The 13333-nt window shown below is 39.7% G+C and overlaps 1 protein-coding gene across 1 annotated transcript in view; it reads right to left on the bottom strand.

Moving 5' to 3' along the window:
• The window catches only part of nid1 (nidogen 1), a 59284-nt gene that overhangs the window by 11873 nt on the left and 34078 nt on the right, over nt 1–13333 (bottom strand). The window contains exons 11-15 of the mRNA XM_062975298.1: nt 11404–11547; nt 10833–10955; nt 7820–8035; nt 2385–2557; nt 28–154 (exon numbers count right to left, since the gene is read on the bottom strand). Of these exons, the coding sequence (XP_062831368.1) occupies nt 28–154; nt 2385–2557; nt 7820–8035; nt 10833–10955; nt 11404–11547 (783 nt within the window). The remainder of the gene's footprint in view (nt 1–27; nt 155–2384; nt 2558–7819; nt 8036–10832; nt 10956–11403; nt 11548–13333) is intronic.

Here is a 13333-nt window from a genome sequence, read left to right as displayed (position 1 = left end):
GTTGTAAAGAAACATATATGACCTTACCTGTCTTTATGATGGCTACTGGCTCTCCTCCACCCAGGCTGGCTCTACTGATGGATGGGCTGCTGATATCAGTCCAATACACCATTTTCTCTAAGCAGTCATAAGCAACTCCAATAACAACTTTATCCTGCAAGTTAGAAAGACTATTAAAAGTATCAAAACATGTCACACTTCTAATTCAAGAAGAAATGCTTAAAGGTTAAACTGGTTAAAACACTTAGGTAAAATTGTAGAGTGAATATTAAAAGGGGAAAAGTATTCACAATATAAGCTGGTCATAACAAAGAGGAAAAAAATCAGTTCATGACAAAGAGGAAAGGAGCAACTTTTAAAACTGAAGGTCTTAAAACCAACTGAAAATAATCTGAAGTAGTAGCACAAAAGACTGCAAGGCTTTGCAGTCTTGCAAGGTTTCTTTATCCTTCACAGGACAGTATGGTATGTTATACAAGAAACTGAATGACATATTGCTTATGAGCACAACTGCCATAATTGGAAGCTAGATGACTCATGTGGACTTGGTAACTATTTGCAGAATAACACTAGTAATTTTTTCTACCCACTATCAGTTATTTTGATCCAATCTCGATCCAATGTGTACAATATAGAGTTTTTTTGGGAATTCCTGACAGTAAGGGTTGCTAAATGGTGACCTAAGCTGCCTTGGAAGATGGTGGGTTTTCCTACTGGAGGTTTTGAAATATAAGTTGGATAACCTTCTGCAAGAATGCTTTAACATAAGTTTTGTGCATTGGCAGGAGTTGGACTAGATTACTGCTTCTTTGTCTGTGGGTCCTGACCCCTAATGGGTCCCCTTAGCACAATGTTGAGCTTGTAAAGAAATTGGAATAATAAAAGTTTTCTGAATGTCTCCTAGACATTTACACAAATCTGTTAGCAACAACATATTTACTCCACAGAAAATGATTTGTCTGTACTTCATAAAAGGGGAAATCGGCCTGTTTAACAAGCCTTGTAAATGCTGATTTATTATCAGTAAACATTTAATTTTATACCTGTTTTATATACTTGCATATACCTGGGGTTACATAAAAGTGTCTTGGGCACAAAGGGGTCACAAGTTAAAAAGGTTTTAGAGGCCCTCTACTAAACGACTCTTGGGGATCATTTCTAATTCCAGAATTCTACAATTCACTATCAAGCTATGTTTCAGCTATAGAGAGAGCGGTAGCAGGCTGGAATAGATCACATGTGAGCAAAAGGAAGGTATGATTCCACTGGTTGATTGTTCCATATGTTTTATCACCTATGTTACGCCTTTATTTATTTACTTACCATATGTGTAACCCGCCTTTCTCAACCCTGAGGGGGACGCAAGGCAGCCTTGTGTTTACTTGAACTTTTAATTACTTAAAAAAAATGAGTTCCATTATCTAGATGGGAGTCTTCACTCAGCTACACTTGGCACACCTAAACATCTACTCTGGGTTTTTTTTATGCTTCCCAGAATATGTTTTTGGGGAGGCTACATTTTAGCAGGAGTTGTTGTTTTTCCTATTGATTTCTGCTGACAGAATCAGTTTCATCAGCAGTTATCCCTTGCTATATTTGGCCAAATGCATTTAAAAAAATGAAAGCACTTGGGCACCAATAAAGATGTACTAATAAGATCAAAGTGCACAACCAAATGAAAAATACGAGGTGGTCATTACAGAGAAAGAAGAAATGCAAGAAAATGTGAGAGTTGGAAAATGACATACTTACTCATTCAGGCCAGGCATAGAGAAGGGGCTAGAAAAGAAACATACGGAAGAATATAGGAGGTTGAATGGAGTGAAAGAAATTATTAAGAAAGATTTTATTTTATAAAGTAGGAGACAGAATCAAGTAGAGAAAAATGGAGAGCTCCATGGAAGACATTTAAAACCACAGAAAGTTTTAAAGTTTCATTGTTGGTAAGTGTCATTAAAATTCAAGTCTCTAATTTTTTTACAAGCATTGGAATTTTTATGGGTGATTCCGACTTGCTTAGGAAACCAAAATTTGTTTATAACAGCTTTGAGAGTCTTATTCCAGAAGGAAGAAAAGGTGTAAAAAATATTGTGTAACAGGAAGACAATTTTCTTTGTGAATACTCTTCCTTCAAATTGCAAATATGGTTATAGCTCTAATTTCATGATTTCAAGATCCTTGGGTTTTTGTTTTCTAAGTATCTGTAGGCTAAGTCATAAAAAAGTATTTGAAATCATCAAAAGGTATAGGAAATCAAAGTTACACAAAAGCACACAGAGAAGTGTAATTGTTATTGAATTTGAAATTTCCTCAATAACTCTTTAGTTAAAAATCTTCTGTTTTTACTGAAACAAATTGTCATGTCATGTTCAAAGGATACTTACTGGCACATACAGCAAAGCCTTTGCATCTTGTTTCCTCATGTCATTTCCCTCTAAGGGGACATGGTCAATCCTTCCACTCTGAGCAATCAGTAAGTGTGTTCCTGGGGGCAGGTGAATTGTATCTGGTTTTACAGAGGGACCAACTACAACAGGAGGTGCAACTGTGCCAATACCTTATTGACAAACGACAGAAAACATAGACAGTAAATTCTTCAAATACAGAATGCAGAACCTGTAAGATGGCACTAAAATACACAGAACATAGCCCAAATTAAACACATCAAAATACCTGCCTACTCAGGAGACATGGAAGCACGTGGTTTTTACTATAATTCAGTATGAACTTACTTGAGAGAGTAAACCCCACTGACATCCATTGATCAACCTCTGAGTAAAATGCATTTGTTTTATCAAATGATCAATTAAAATGTATGAGAACAAAAGTACACACCTTGACTTGGATCATCCCATTGTATATGACAACAAAGAAATACATTCATAGAGAGTTATTCATTACTTTCTATCTCTCTTTTCGGATGGACAGATCAAGAACAATGCTTCCACATCTATTCTACACACAAGCATTACTAAATACTTCAGCTATTTTTAATACTACAAAATGTCCTGCTTCATTTATTTCCAAAACAGTAAACGCAGGCTTGGTGTCAGCAGCTGGCACAGCAGGGAAAATGCTGGGGCTAGTAGGCTTAGAATCAATTGGACAATATTACAGAAGAGGAATGGTTAAACATTTGGAAACAAAGAATTATGAAAAATATGTTCGTAAGAATTAAAGATAATTGTTATAAAACAATTTGGAGATGGTACATGACTCCAATAATGTTAAGTTATTATAACAGAAACAAACTATAAAATTGTTGGAAATTGGTATTTATATACATTTCGTGGGAATGTGAAAACATTTTAAAAAATCATTTGCTGAAATTAATAACATACTATCGATTAATCAACAAAAAAACAAAATATAGCACTTCTATTAAATTATGCAGATATAAGATTAAAATAGCAAAATAAAGAATCAATAGTAATTTTCATTACTGCTTTAAGACTAGTTATAGCCAAAAAAATGGGGAAAAATTATGAATACAAAATTGATGATTGATACAAAGAGGTGTAAAACATCGAAATAAACGATAAATTGACTTGTGAAATAAAATGTAAAAAGGGATTCACAAAAAGAAATGATTTTGAGGCAATATGACGTGAATACTTAAAATATATATTTGTCAAAGAAAAAGGAATAAAACCAAATCAACATACACGAGCATTTTGAAGAAGAGGTCAATATAAGAATTTTTTTGTGTCAGGAGCAACTTGAGAAACTGCAAGTCGCTTCTGGTGTGAGAGAATTGGCCATCTGCAAGGACATTGCCCAGGGGACACCCGGATGTTTTGATGTTTTTATCATCCTTATGGGAGGCTTCTCTCATGTCCCCGCATGGAGCTGGAGCTGATAGAGGGATCTCATCCGCGCTCTCCCCGGGTGGGATTTTAACCTTGCAGCTTTCACATCAGCAACCCAACCTTCAATTCATAAGGCTTTAATCCACTACGCCACCAGGGGCAATAAGAATTATTAATATTAAGGATGAATACATGTCCCATGGGTGGTGGGTGCATATAGAGATTACTTGTATAAAATATATGGCTAATTGTTTAACTGGTTTATTATATGTTTTATGGTAATGCTAGTTGTGTTTGATTTGTATAATTTATTTATTATGAATAATATATATCTATTTCAATCAATTGGAAACCACTAATGCGTTCATAAAACTGAGACTGTATTTGTTCAGTGTAGTCCGTTCTAATCAACACCTGGCGGCCATATGAAGAATTACTTCAGAGGCAGCCTTGTGGGGGGATTTGAGACTCTGCCCACATCTGGTTAGTATCAAGAGCAAATGAAAGATCTAGGCAAGGCAATAAGTCTTTTGTTGAATACCACCTCAATCACCTCATTGATTATGAAGAGTATCACAATCAGTTCACCAACTTGAGTGACTGAGACAAGTTCAAAACTAGTTCAGACATCCAATTGAAAATATCTAGAAAATAATTCTGTAGTGTATCCAAATAAATGGGTTTATGTCTATGAAAGCTCAGTTAGTTTTAAAAGTGTTTCTATATTCCTTCCACCCTTACCTTTTCTTCCACTTTCTTATCTAAAAGTCCTAACATGGTCATCATTCCACCACTGGAAATACAAAGTGACAGTGGAACAAAACTGTAGATCATAAATATTCTTCTGTCTAATTAATGATGCGGAGCGGGAGGCGGGGGGGGGGGTGGCTATGCTCTCCCGTGAAGGCTTTTCACTTAGGGCAGTTCCTGTTTTGGACATCTTTGGCATTGAAAGTGTTGGTCTGGTGTGGGATTCCCCTGAGAGCATAGCCTTCCTACTGGTGTACCGTGCGCCTAGTGCACCAGCAGACAGCCTATCCCAGCTGCTCGAGACTGTGTCGGAGTGGTCCTTGAGGTTCCCCAGACTTATCGTCCTTGGGGATTTCAATGTCCACGCTGATACAGACTCTTGCTCAGCAGCAGCTACGGACCTAGTGTCTACCATGGAGACACTAGGACTCTCGCTCTGTAGTACTGGGCCCACGCATCACGCAGGACACACGTTAGATTTGATCTTCAGCGCAGGAATTCAAGTGACCCAAGCCTCTATTATAGAGGTTCCATGGTCGGATCACTGTGCCCTGAGGGTCAGGCTGGAGCATGCCTACCCACCTGACAAGGGCACCAAGCCAATTTGGGCTCGCCGAAGAAGACTTATGGAACCTAGTAGGTTCCAGAATGCTCTGAAGGATCTGGAGCCTGTCAGCGACTCGATCGATGTGCAGGTGGACACATGGAACATCAGGCTATCCAATGCACTCGACGAGATCGCCCCTAGACGCCCTCTCCAACCCCGCCGAAATCAGTCTCCTTGGTTCACCGAGGACCTTCGATCGATGAAGCGGGAAAAGAGACGGCTAGAGGGCGTGTGGCGAGAACTTCATGACAGAGCTTCGAGATCAGCTTATAGGGCATTTATGGAGTCCTATGAGCATGCTATCATCGAAGCAAAGCGAGTATATTATGCCTCTTTGATAGCATCCGCCAGCTCACGACCGGCAAAATTGTTCAAAATAATTAGATCTCTAACGACGGTTCCTACTGTCCCAAAAAGTGATGATCAGGCCCCTTCAGCTGAGGCCTTCCAAAGCTATTTTGTTGACAAGATCTCACTACTACGCCGGGACCTCCCTGCCACAATTGATACAAGGAGAGAACTTGAGACTCCATGGACACTTGCTGGGCCTACCCTTGACCGGTTCATCCCACTGGACGCAGAGGCTGTCGATAGGTTCATAGCTGCAGCTAGACCAACCACTTGCTCCCTCGATCCATGTCCCTCCTGGTTGGTAAAATCCTGCATGGAGGGATTACGTGATCCTCTGTTGAAGATAATAAACAGCTCCCTGGAGCAAGGAGTCTTTCCAGAGGGTTTAAAAGAGGCAGTGGTCTCTCCCCTGCTGAAGAAACCAGATTTAGATCATTCGGTTCCCTCCAGCTATCGCCCAGTTTCGAACCTCTCATTCCTGGGCAAAGTGATTGAGAGGGCAGTAACGGAGCAGTTGCAACAGTTCCTAGACAACATAGCCGGATTAGATCCCTTCCAGTCCGGCTTTCGTGCGGGACACGGGACAGAGACTGTGCTGGTCTCCATCACGGATCACCTTCGATGCCAGCTTGATCAGGGCGGGTCGGTGTTGCTCGTGTTATTAGACCTCACTGCAGCATTTGACACAGTCGATCATAATCTTTTGACCCACCGCCTTGCCGTTGTTGGAGTCAGGGGGACAGCTTTAAATTGGCTGGCCTCCTTTCTTCACAACCGTGGACAGCGAGTGGAGAGGGGAGGCCTGGTCTCTGAAAGGTCCCCTCTACTTTGTGGGGTGCCTCAAGGGGCCATTCTCTCGCCTCTGTTGTTTAACATCTATATGCGACCACTTGCTCAGTTGGTCCGAGATTTCGGGCTCGAGTGTTATCAATATGCTGACGACACTCAGCTTGTGTTAAAGATGGAAGGCCGACCGGATTCTGTACCTGACAATTTTCATCAGTGCCTCAAGGCCATTATTGGATGGTTACGTTCCAGTAGGTTAAGGGTGAATCCAGCAAAGACGGAGATCCTATGGCTGGGCCGACCGGGCAGTGGGGATATCCAGTTGCCAATCCTGGATGGTGAAGCGCTACACCCGTCTTCACTAGTAAAGAGTCTGGGAGTCCTCTTGGACCCTTCACTGACGATGGAGGCCCAGGTCTCTGCCGTTAGCAAAACCGCCTTTTTTCATCTTCGGCAGGCTAGACGGCTAGCCCCCTATCTGTCTAGGGACAACCTGGCTACGGTGATCCAGGCTACGGTCATCTCGAGACTGGACTACTGTAATGCCCTTTACATCGGCCTTCCTGTGTCGGTGATCCGGAAGCTCAAATTGGTGCAAAATGCAGCTGCCCGGCTCCTTGCGGGAGTCCCGATGAGATGCCACATAACACCAATCTTACGGCAGCTGCACTGGTTACCAATTGAGCACCGGATCACTTTCAAAGTGATGGTACTTACCTTTAAGGCCTTACATGGTCTAGGGCCGATGTACCAGAGGGACCGCCTCACTCCCTACAAACCCCAGAGATCCCTCCGTTCTGAGGACCAAGACCTGTTGGAAGTCCCCAGTTTTAAGGCCTTGCGTCTAACAGCAACTAGACGCAGAGCCTTTTCAGCAGTGGCACCATCTCTCTGGAACACCTTGCCACCTGAAGTCCGTGCCTTGCAGGACTTGTCGGCTTTCCGCAGGGCATGTAAGACACACCTGTTTCGGCAGGCCTTTGAGTTCTGTTAGATGTTTTAAAAGGTGCTTTTAGGATGTTTTTAAGATATTTTTAAAGATGTTTTAATGATGTTTTAAGATGTTTTTAAATTGTTGATTTTAGCCGGTTCTTGTAAGCCGCCCCGAGCCCTAGGGGAGTGGTGGCATATAAGTTTGAAAAATAAATAAATAAATAAATAAATAATGTCACTGTCTATGGGATGAAACCGCTGCAGTTAGGTCAGGCCTACAAATATTTGCCTGGTTACTTTGTCAGGTAAAAAGGGGGCGAATAAAAAAAAGCTCTGGAAAATCTAGCTTGTCAGTGTCTTTATTTCTTGCCTCACATGACAATCTTACCATAGGCAAGCAGCCTAGTAAGAATTTTTATGGAATGGTAACTCTTCTGGATACTGTGTTTGGTTACGCCAACATTTTCAGCATGGCTTATTAACTTGGATATTATATGTCCCCAATAATTAATGGGAAAGTGCTGTATGACAGGCTTGCAATCCAAATAATCAGAATCTAAATGAACAAACTGTTGTTACTTACATGGAGGTTGGATTCCTGGACCACTCCTGGTTCCATCAATTTCATTACCATCTCTGTCTACACACCAACAATATCCAGAGCTGGAATGGCACTGGGTTGGCAAATAATTCCCATAGACATCACACTGAGGAATAAACTGGCCAACTGGCCTGGGTCCTCTTGGTCCAAAAGCCATAAATTGTTCTTGTTCTCGTTGACATTTTGTTTTTTCTAGTTCTACAAATAAAAGAAATTATAAAAAGCAAAGGAACAATTATTAATGTTTGTTTTCCATTTTATTTTGATGTTATATAATCCCACTGTAAGTAGACTGTAATCAACATGCCATCCAAAGTTCTTCCATATCAGAAATTAGTGATTATATGGGTCAGAAAACTTTTAGCTCATTAAATGATATCAAATGGTTTTTACACCAAAGTTTTGATCAAAATGAGTTTGTAATAGCGCAGAGGAGGGCAAGCACTGGCCTGGCAGGAGAACCTCTTTAAGTTAACCTGTGGGGCTTGAGAACTGCAGACACATCTCAGAGCTGTACTAGGGGTTCCTAAGACATTTATATTGACAATAGCAACTTCTTAGGTTACTGCTGATCTTACAAGTTGAAAACATCCAACCCACTCTCTTGAATATTCAACACCATCAAACCCTGCCAAAAAAGGCAACATGGACACAGGCAATTTTGTCCAAGTTATAATAACTTGTATTGTTATAATTTGCCATGAAGTGGAAATTGTTACACGTAATGGAACTGCCATAGTGTGGTGATGGCAGTTTGAAAAAAAAGTTATGAATGAACAAGGAGTTAAGGGATACATTTTTCCATTTCTGGTGCAACATATTGAATTATGTTTCTTTTACACAGCAGTGCAAACATGATATAGGCTTCTGCCACAATTGGTTTACTGTGGATTACACATATTAACCATTTTGGCAAATGATTTTTAGTGGCCACAGACCCTAGCCAGACCGTCTGGGTTTATTTCTGTTTGGTAAACACAGCCAATAGGACATGAATGGGTGACAAGATTTGGACATCTGTTTCTTTTTGAAATGAAACAATGGAGCGTGAGGGAATAATGAAGTACAGAAATTCTTAATAGCTGCTGGAATGTCACTGCTTAACTCTTTTGTTAACAAGCGGCTATGTGCTGAATATATACTAAAATTCCAGGCAATTTTCACAGCTGTTATAGAAAAAATAATAGCTGTATTCATAAAACTAATCCTCTAGTTCAAAAATTTGAAGTGGTTGAAAGTAGTATTTAGAGCATTTGCATTAATATTCAAAATAAACTGATAACAAAGACATAAAACATAGTCCTAAAGGTCTGCCATAGTTGGAATCAAAACAGTCCCATAACTTAAGAAGAGCTGGCTGTCTCTTTTGCTGGCCAAAGCACCACACTATTTCTTAACTACAAGGAAAAACATGTTGGAACAGACAGAGACATGTTTTAATTTGTTCACCGAGACAGAAAATCTGTTAGGCTGCTGTGCAATAAGGTTTCCCATTTTAACACCATCAAAGCATGGAAAGGAGCTAGCAGCTGTTCTTGCCAGCCAAGCCTAGCATGGAGCTAGTTCTTTGCTAACACAATACTCAAGCTCAGCATGGACAGTGATATGTAACACAGCTTGGTAAGGTTTTGGGGAGGGTTACAGCTCATAGCCAGAATATGCCAAGCTCAGGCATATTAGAAGTTATATAGCACCAGTAAAAGTCAACCTGCGTCTGATATGAGGCACCTGAATAACTGACTACCCACCAATAGGAATGAATATGTATGAATATGTATTTAAAAAGTCAGTGTTATCTGAATACCTTATTCTGAATGAGAGAAGTCTTTTGCTTTTATCTTGCTTATGTGGTGGTAGACCAAGAAACGAATGGGTTTACTGATTATTATGTGGAAGTCTACAAGCCACCATGCACTCAAGTGCTTCAGAAGATTTCCCTGCCATTGCAATCAAGCATTTCACGATTTTCATTGTTCACAAAGGGGTACTAGCTGAGGTTAAATTTCTCCTGCCTTCTCTCTTGTCACATAAACAAGTCATTTTATTTATTTAATTTGATCTGTTTCATATCCCACTTTTCTCCAGAAATGTGACTCACAGCCATGACACAACACATCACAGACACATGCATTCCTTGTATAGAATTAGACAATGCTCCCACCATTACAACTGCCAGACAAAATCCACTGAGCAGCAATTTGAGGAAGGTGACCATACAGTTGTGCTACAGAAGGGTTTGTTAAAAATTTTCCACTGTGGACACCTTGTGGCTTGAGAAATTTTTATGTGACCTCAGGATATATAAAACAGATATAAAACTCAAATATATAGTGACAAGAAAAAGGCATTTGCAAGGCTTGTTCAACAGGCTGAAATTTCTTCTAATGAAGTACAGCTGAAAAGCATCTTCTACAGGGCCCACTGTAAACACTGCACAACAGAGTCATGTAAATGTCCAAAACAGCAACTAGATTATATTCAGAATATTTTTTTCAAGACCCCAACACTGAGCTAAGGGGACCCTATTTGAGGTTGGGACTCTCATTTTAAGAAGAAGTGTGCTAGAGGACCTAGAGACACCTAAAAAGGTGCTCTGTCAGGTAAAAAGACTAGCATTTTTTAATTTGTGGTTTTTCACTTTTGTGGGAGTTGTGTGCCCCTAACCTCAGAAAGTGTGGAGAGTTTGCTGTATATGAAAAACAAGTTTTCTAAAATCCAAATTTATTTATTTATTTATTTGTGTTATTTATATACCACCCTTCTCAACCCCGAAGGGGACTCAGGGCGGTTCACAGTGTTGGCAACAGTTCCCTCCAACCCCACAAATCCCTCCCCAATGATACTCAAAATACTTCTGGTCCTAAGCATTTTAGATAAGGGATATCCAATCAGCATGTACCGATGCAAAAGATAAAAATAAAATCTCTTCCCTCAGTCAAGATTTCTTTCCTTAAGTGTCAGTGGGAGAAATTTATTTGAACCTGTAAAAGTTTACCTCCTCGCACACATTGGAAACCATCCCCACGATAGCCTGCCTTACACTGACAGGTGAAGGATCCTGGTGTGTTATAGCAGAAAGCATCTGGATGACAGCGGCTCTGCTCACATTCATCTATATCTATAAAAAAATCAAAATTATTTATTTATTATAAGATACATCCTTTTTAGAAAAGTGAAAACTATGCCTACAGGCCCAGCCTTTGGTCCTGGACTTGGGTATTTTCTTTATTTATATATAAGTTGCCATGTAATAAGTCATATCCTACAAATAGATAAACTGCCATGAACACAGATATTAATGGTAATTAAAATTTAGTGCATAAATAATTTTAAGGTGTTCACTGACATGCCACTTTAGCAATTGTATGTATTTAAACATGAACAAGTGAGGGTTCACAAAATGGACCCAATGCTTATTAAGGCACAGGAAGACAGACTACCAAAAAGTCAATTTTCCCAGTGAGCATGGTCAATCGCCATGCTGGCTGTGGATTCTGGGAGCTGCAAAAAAAAAAAATCCCCCCAAAAAGAACAAGATTAAAACATCAACAATTAGTATTACTGACCTATGCAAGAATGTCCATCTCCAAGGAATCCTGTCAGACACGCACAAATGTAGGAAGAGCCACCAGAGTATATACAGCGAGCACGTTGAGGGATATCACAATTATGTGTGCCTGTCACACAATGATTGACCACACGCTCAACAGCTACAAACAAGAAATACATACATACATAAAGGAGATCTAAAGCCTTTTCTTTCACATTTTTGAACAGAGGAAATAGTAAGGATACAAAACGAAAGTTAGAAATAATTGATCAGAACCTTTGGTAGGCTTTTTAAGTAACTGCATTCAACATATATATTACATTGTAATGCCTGAACGCATGCCAGAGAAATAAAAATAAAATAACTATAGCCATGTAGAAAAACCGAATGATGTTTGCTTCGTCTATTGAATATTTTTCTTGTTCCCAAAATGTATTGCTGCATCCTTTCTGTCCCTCTTCAGGGCTCACGTTTCATTATCAGAGTCATCTTGCAATCCTAGTTGTCTGCCTGCAGCTTATCCCAGCACCAATAAACACTCCCCTATTTTCTCTCCTCCTGCCCCCAGCATTCCCAGCTTCCATACTAATCTTCTTTAGTGTGTTCTTACTCACAAACCTTAAGACTCTCTACTGTTTCTGAAAGCAGCTGATAGACTTGCAAGACAAAGGGCAGACTCTGTGGCACAAATAGCTCTTGTTGTCCTGATGTTAATCAGTTCAAAATGGGTCCTACTCATTCTCCACCTAAACATACACTGTGTGTGCAGCAGAAACGGTGGACACACATGCAGGCTTTCTGAAGTATGCAAGGTGATTTGCTCATCAGTCTGCCAGCCTGCTTGGTCCAACAGCACTGCTTGAGATATGTAATACAAAGGAATTGATCAAGTAAAAGATACAGCTGGACAAGTAGGACCAGATAAATATTTTTTCCCATCCTTCATCTTCACCATCTCCATTTAGAAAGGCAAATTCTTAGTTGCTGCTATGTGCCTTCAAGTTGTTTCTGCTTATAGAAATCCTATAAGAAGGGCTTCTTCTTTTTTGGTAAGATTTATTCAGAGGGGTTTTTTCATTGCCCTCCACTGAGAAAATAGGCTTTATAATAATAAATAATAAAACTTTATTTATATACCGCCCTATCTCCCAGATGGGACTCAGGGCGGTTTACAAGCAACACAAACATTTACATAACATTTGCCCAAAGTTACCCAGTAGGTTTCCATGGGCCCAGCAGGGATTTAAATCTGATCTCCCAGAATGTTAGTTCAACAATTCCTTTACAATTGCATATCATATTTTACCTATACAGATTAAAAACACTTTGATTGCAATACCTAACTCCTTGATAGGACAAAATCTCCCTTTTCTTCATATGTTGATTGTTTAATACTTTGTCTTTAGTCTTTAGATGCTTGCATGCCGACCCTGTCAGTCAGTTTAATCTAACACTTTCAAAATTCTCTCGCTTCTAAAACTATACCTTCCAAATAAACAGTCTGCATTTTTTCTGTAATTGCTAGCTGGTATTGTTGTTGTTGTTATTTATACCTTGCTTTTTCTCCCCACAAGGAGACTCAAAGCAGCTTACATTTAAAAATGCAGTTTAAAAGCTGCATATATACAAACATTAAAACAGAATTATACATTAAGAGTATTTAAAAAGCATTACACCACCTGACTTTATCTTTAAAACCTTAAAAATCTTCTTTAAAAGCCTGCTTGAAAAAAAAAGGTTTTAGCCTGCCGATAGAAGGACAACAGGGAGAAGTAAATACAGTATCTGCAACTGCAAACAAACCATTTGCACAGAAAATGTAAACACTGAGTGCTCCCAGACACTAGCTGAACATAGGGAATGATTTATGACTTCGCTAAAAACTAAGCCACAAATGACCCAGAATTCTAATTTGGTAATAGCAGTTACATAGCAGTAACCCTGCA

This window comes from Anolis carolinensis, chromosome 1 (assembly GCF_035594765.1).
Source record: "Anolis carolinensis isolate JA03-04 chromosome 1, rAnoCar3.1.pri, whole genome shotgun sequence".
NCBI classification, from domain to species: Eukaryota; Metazoa; Chordata; class Lepidosauria; order Squamata; family Dactyloidae; genus Anolis; species Anolis carolinensis.
This window is presented reverse-complemented; position numbering and strand designations above follow the sequence as displayed.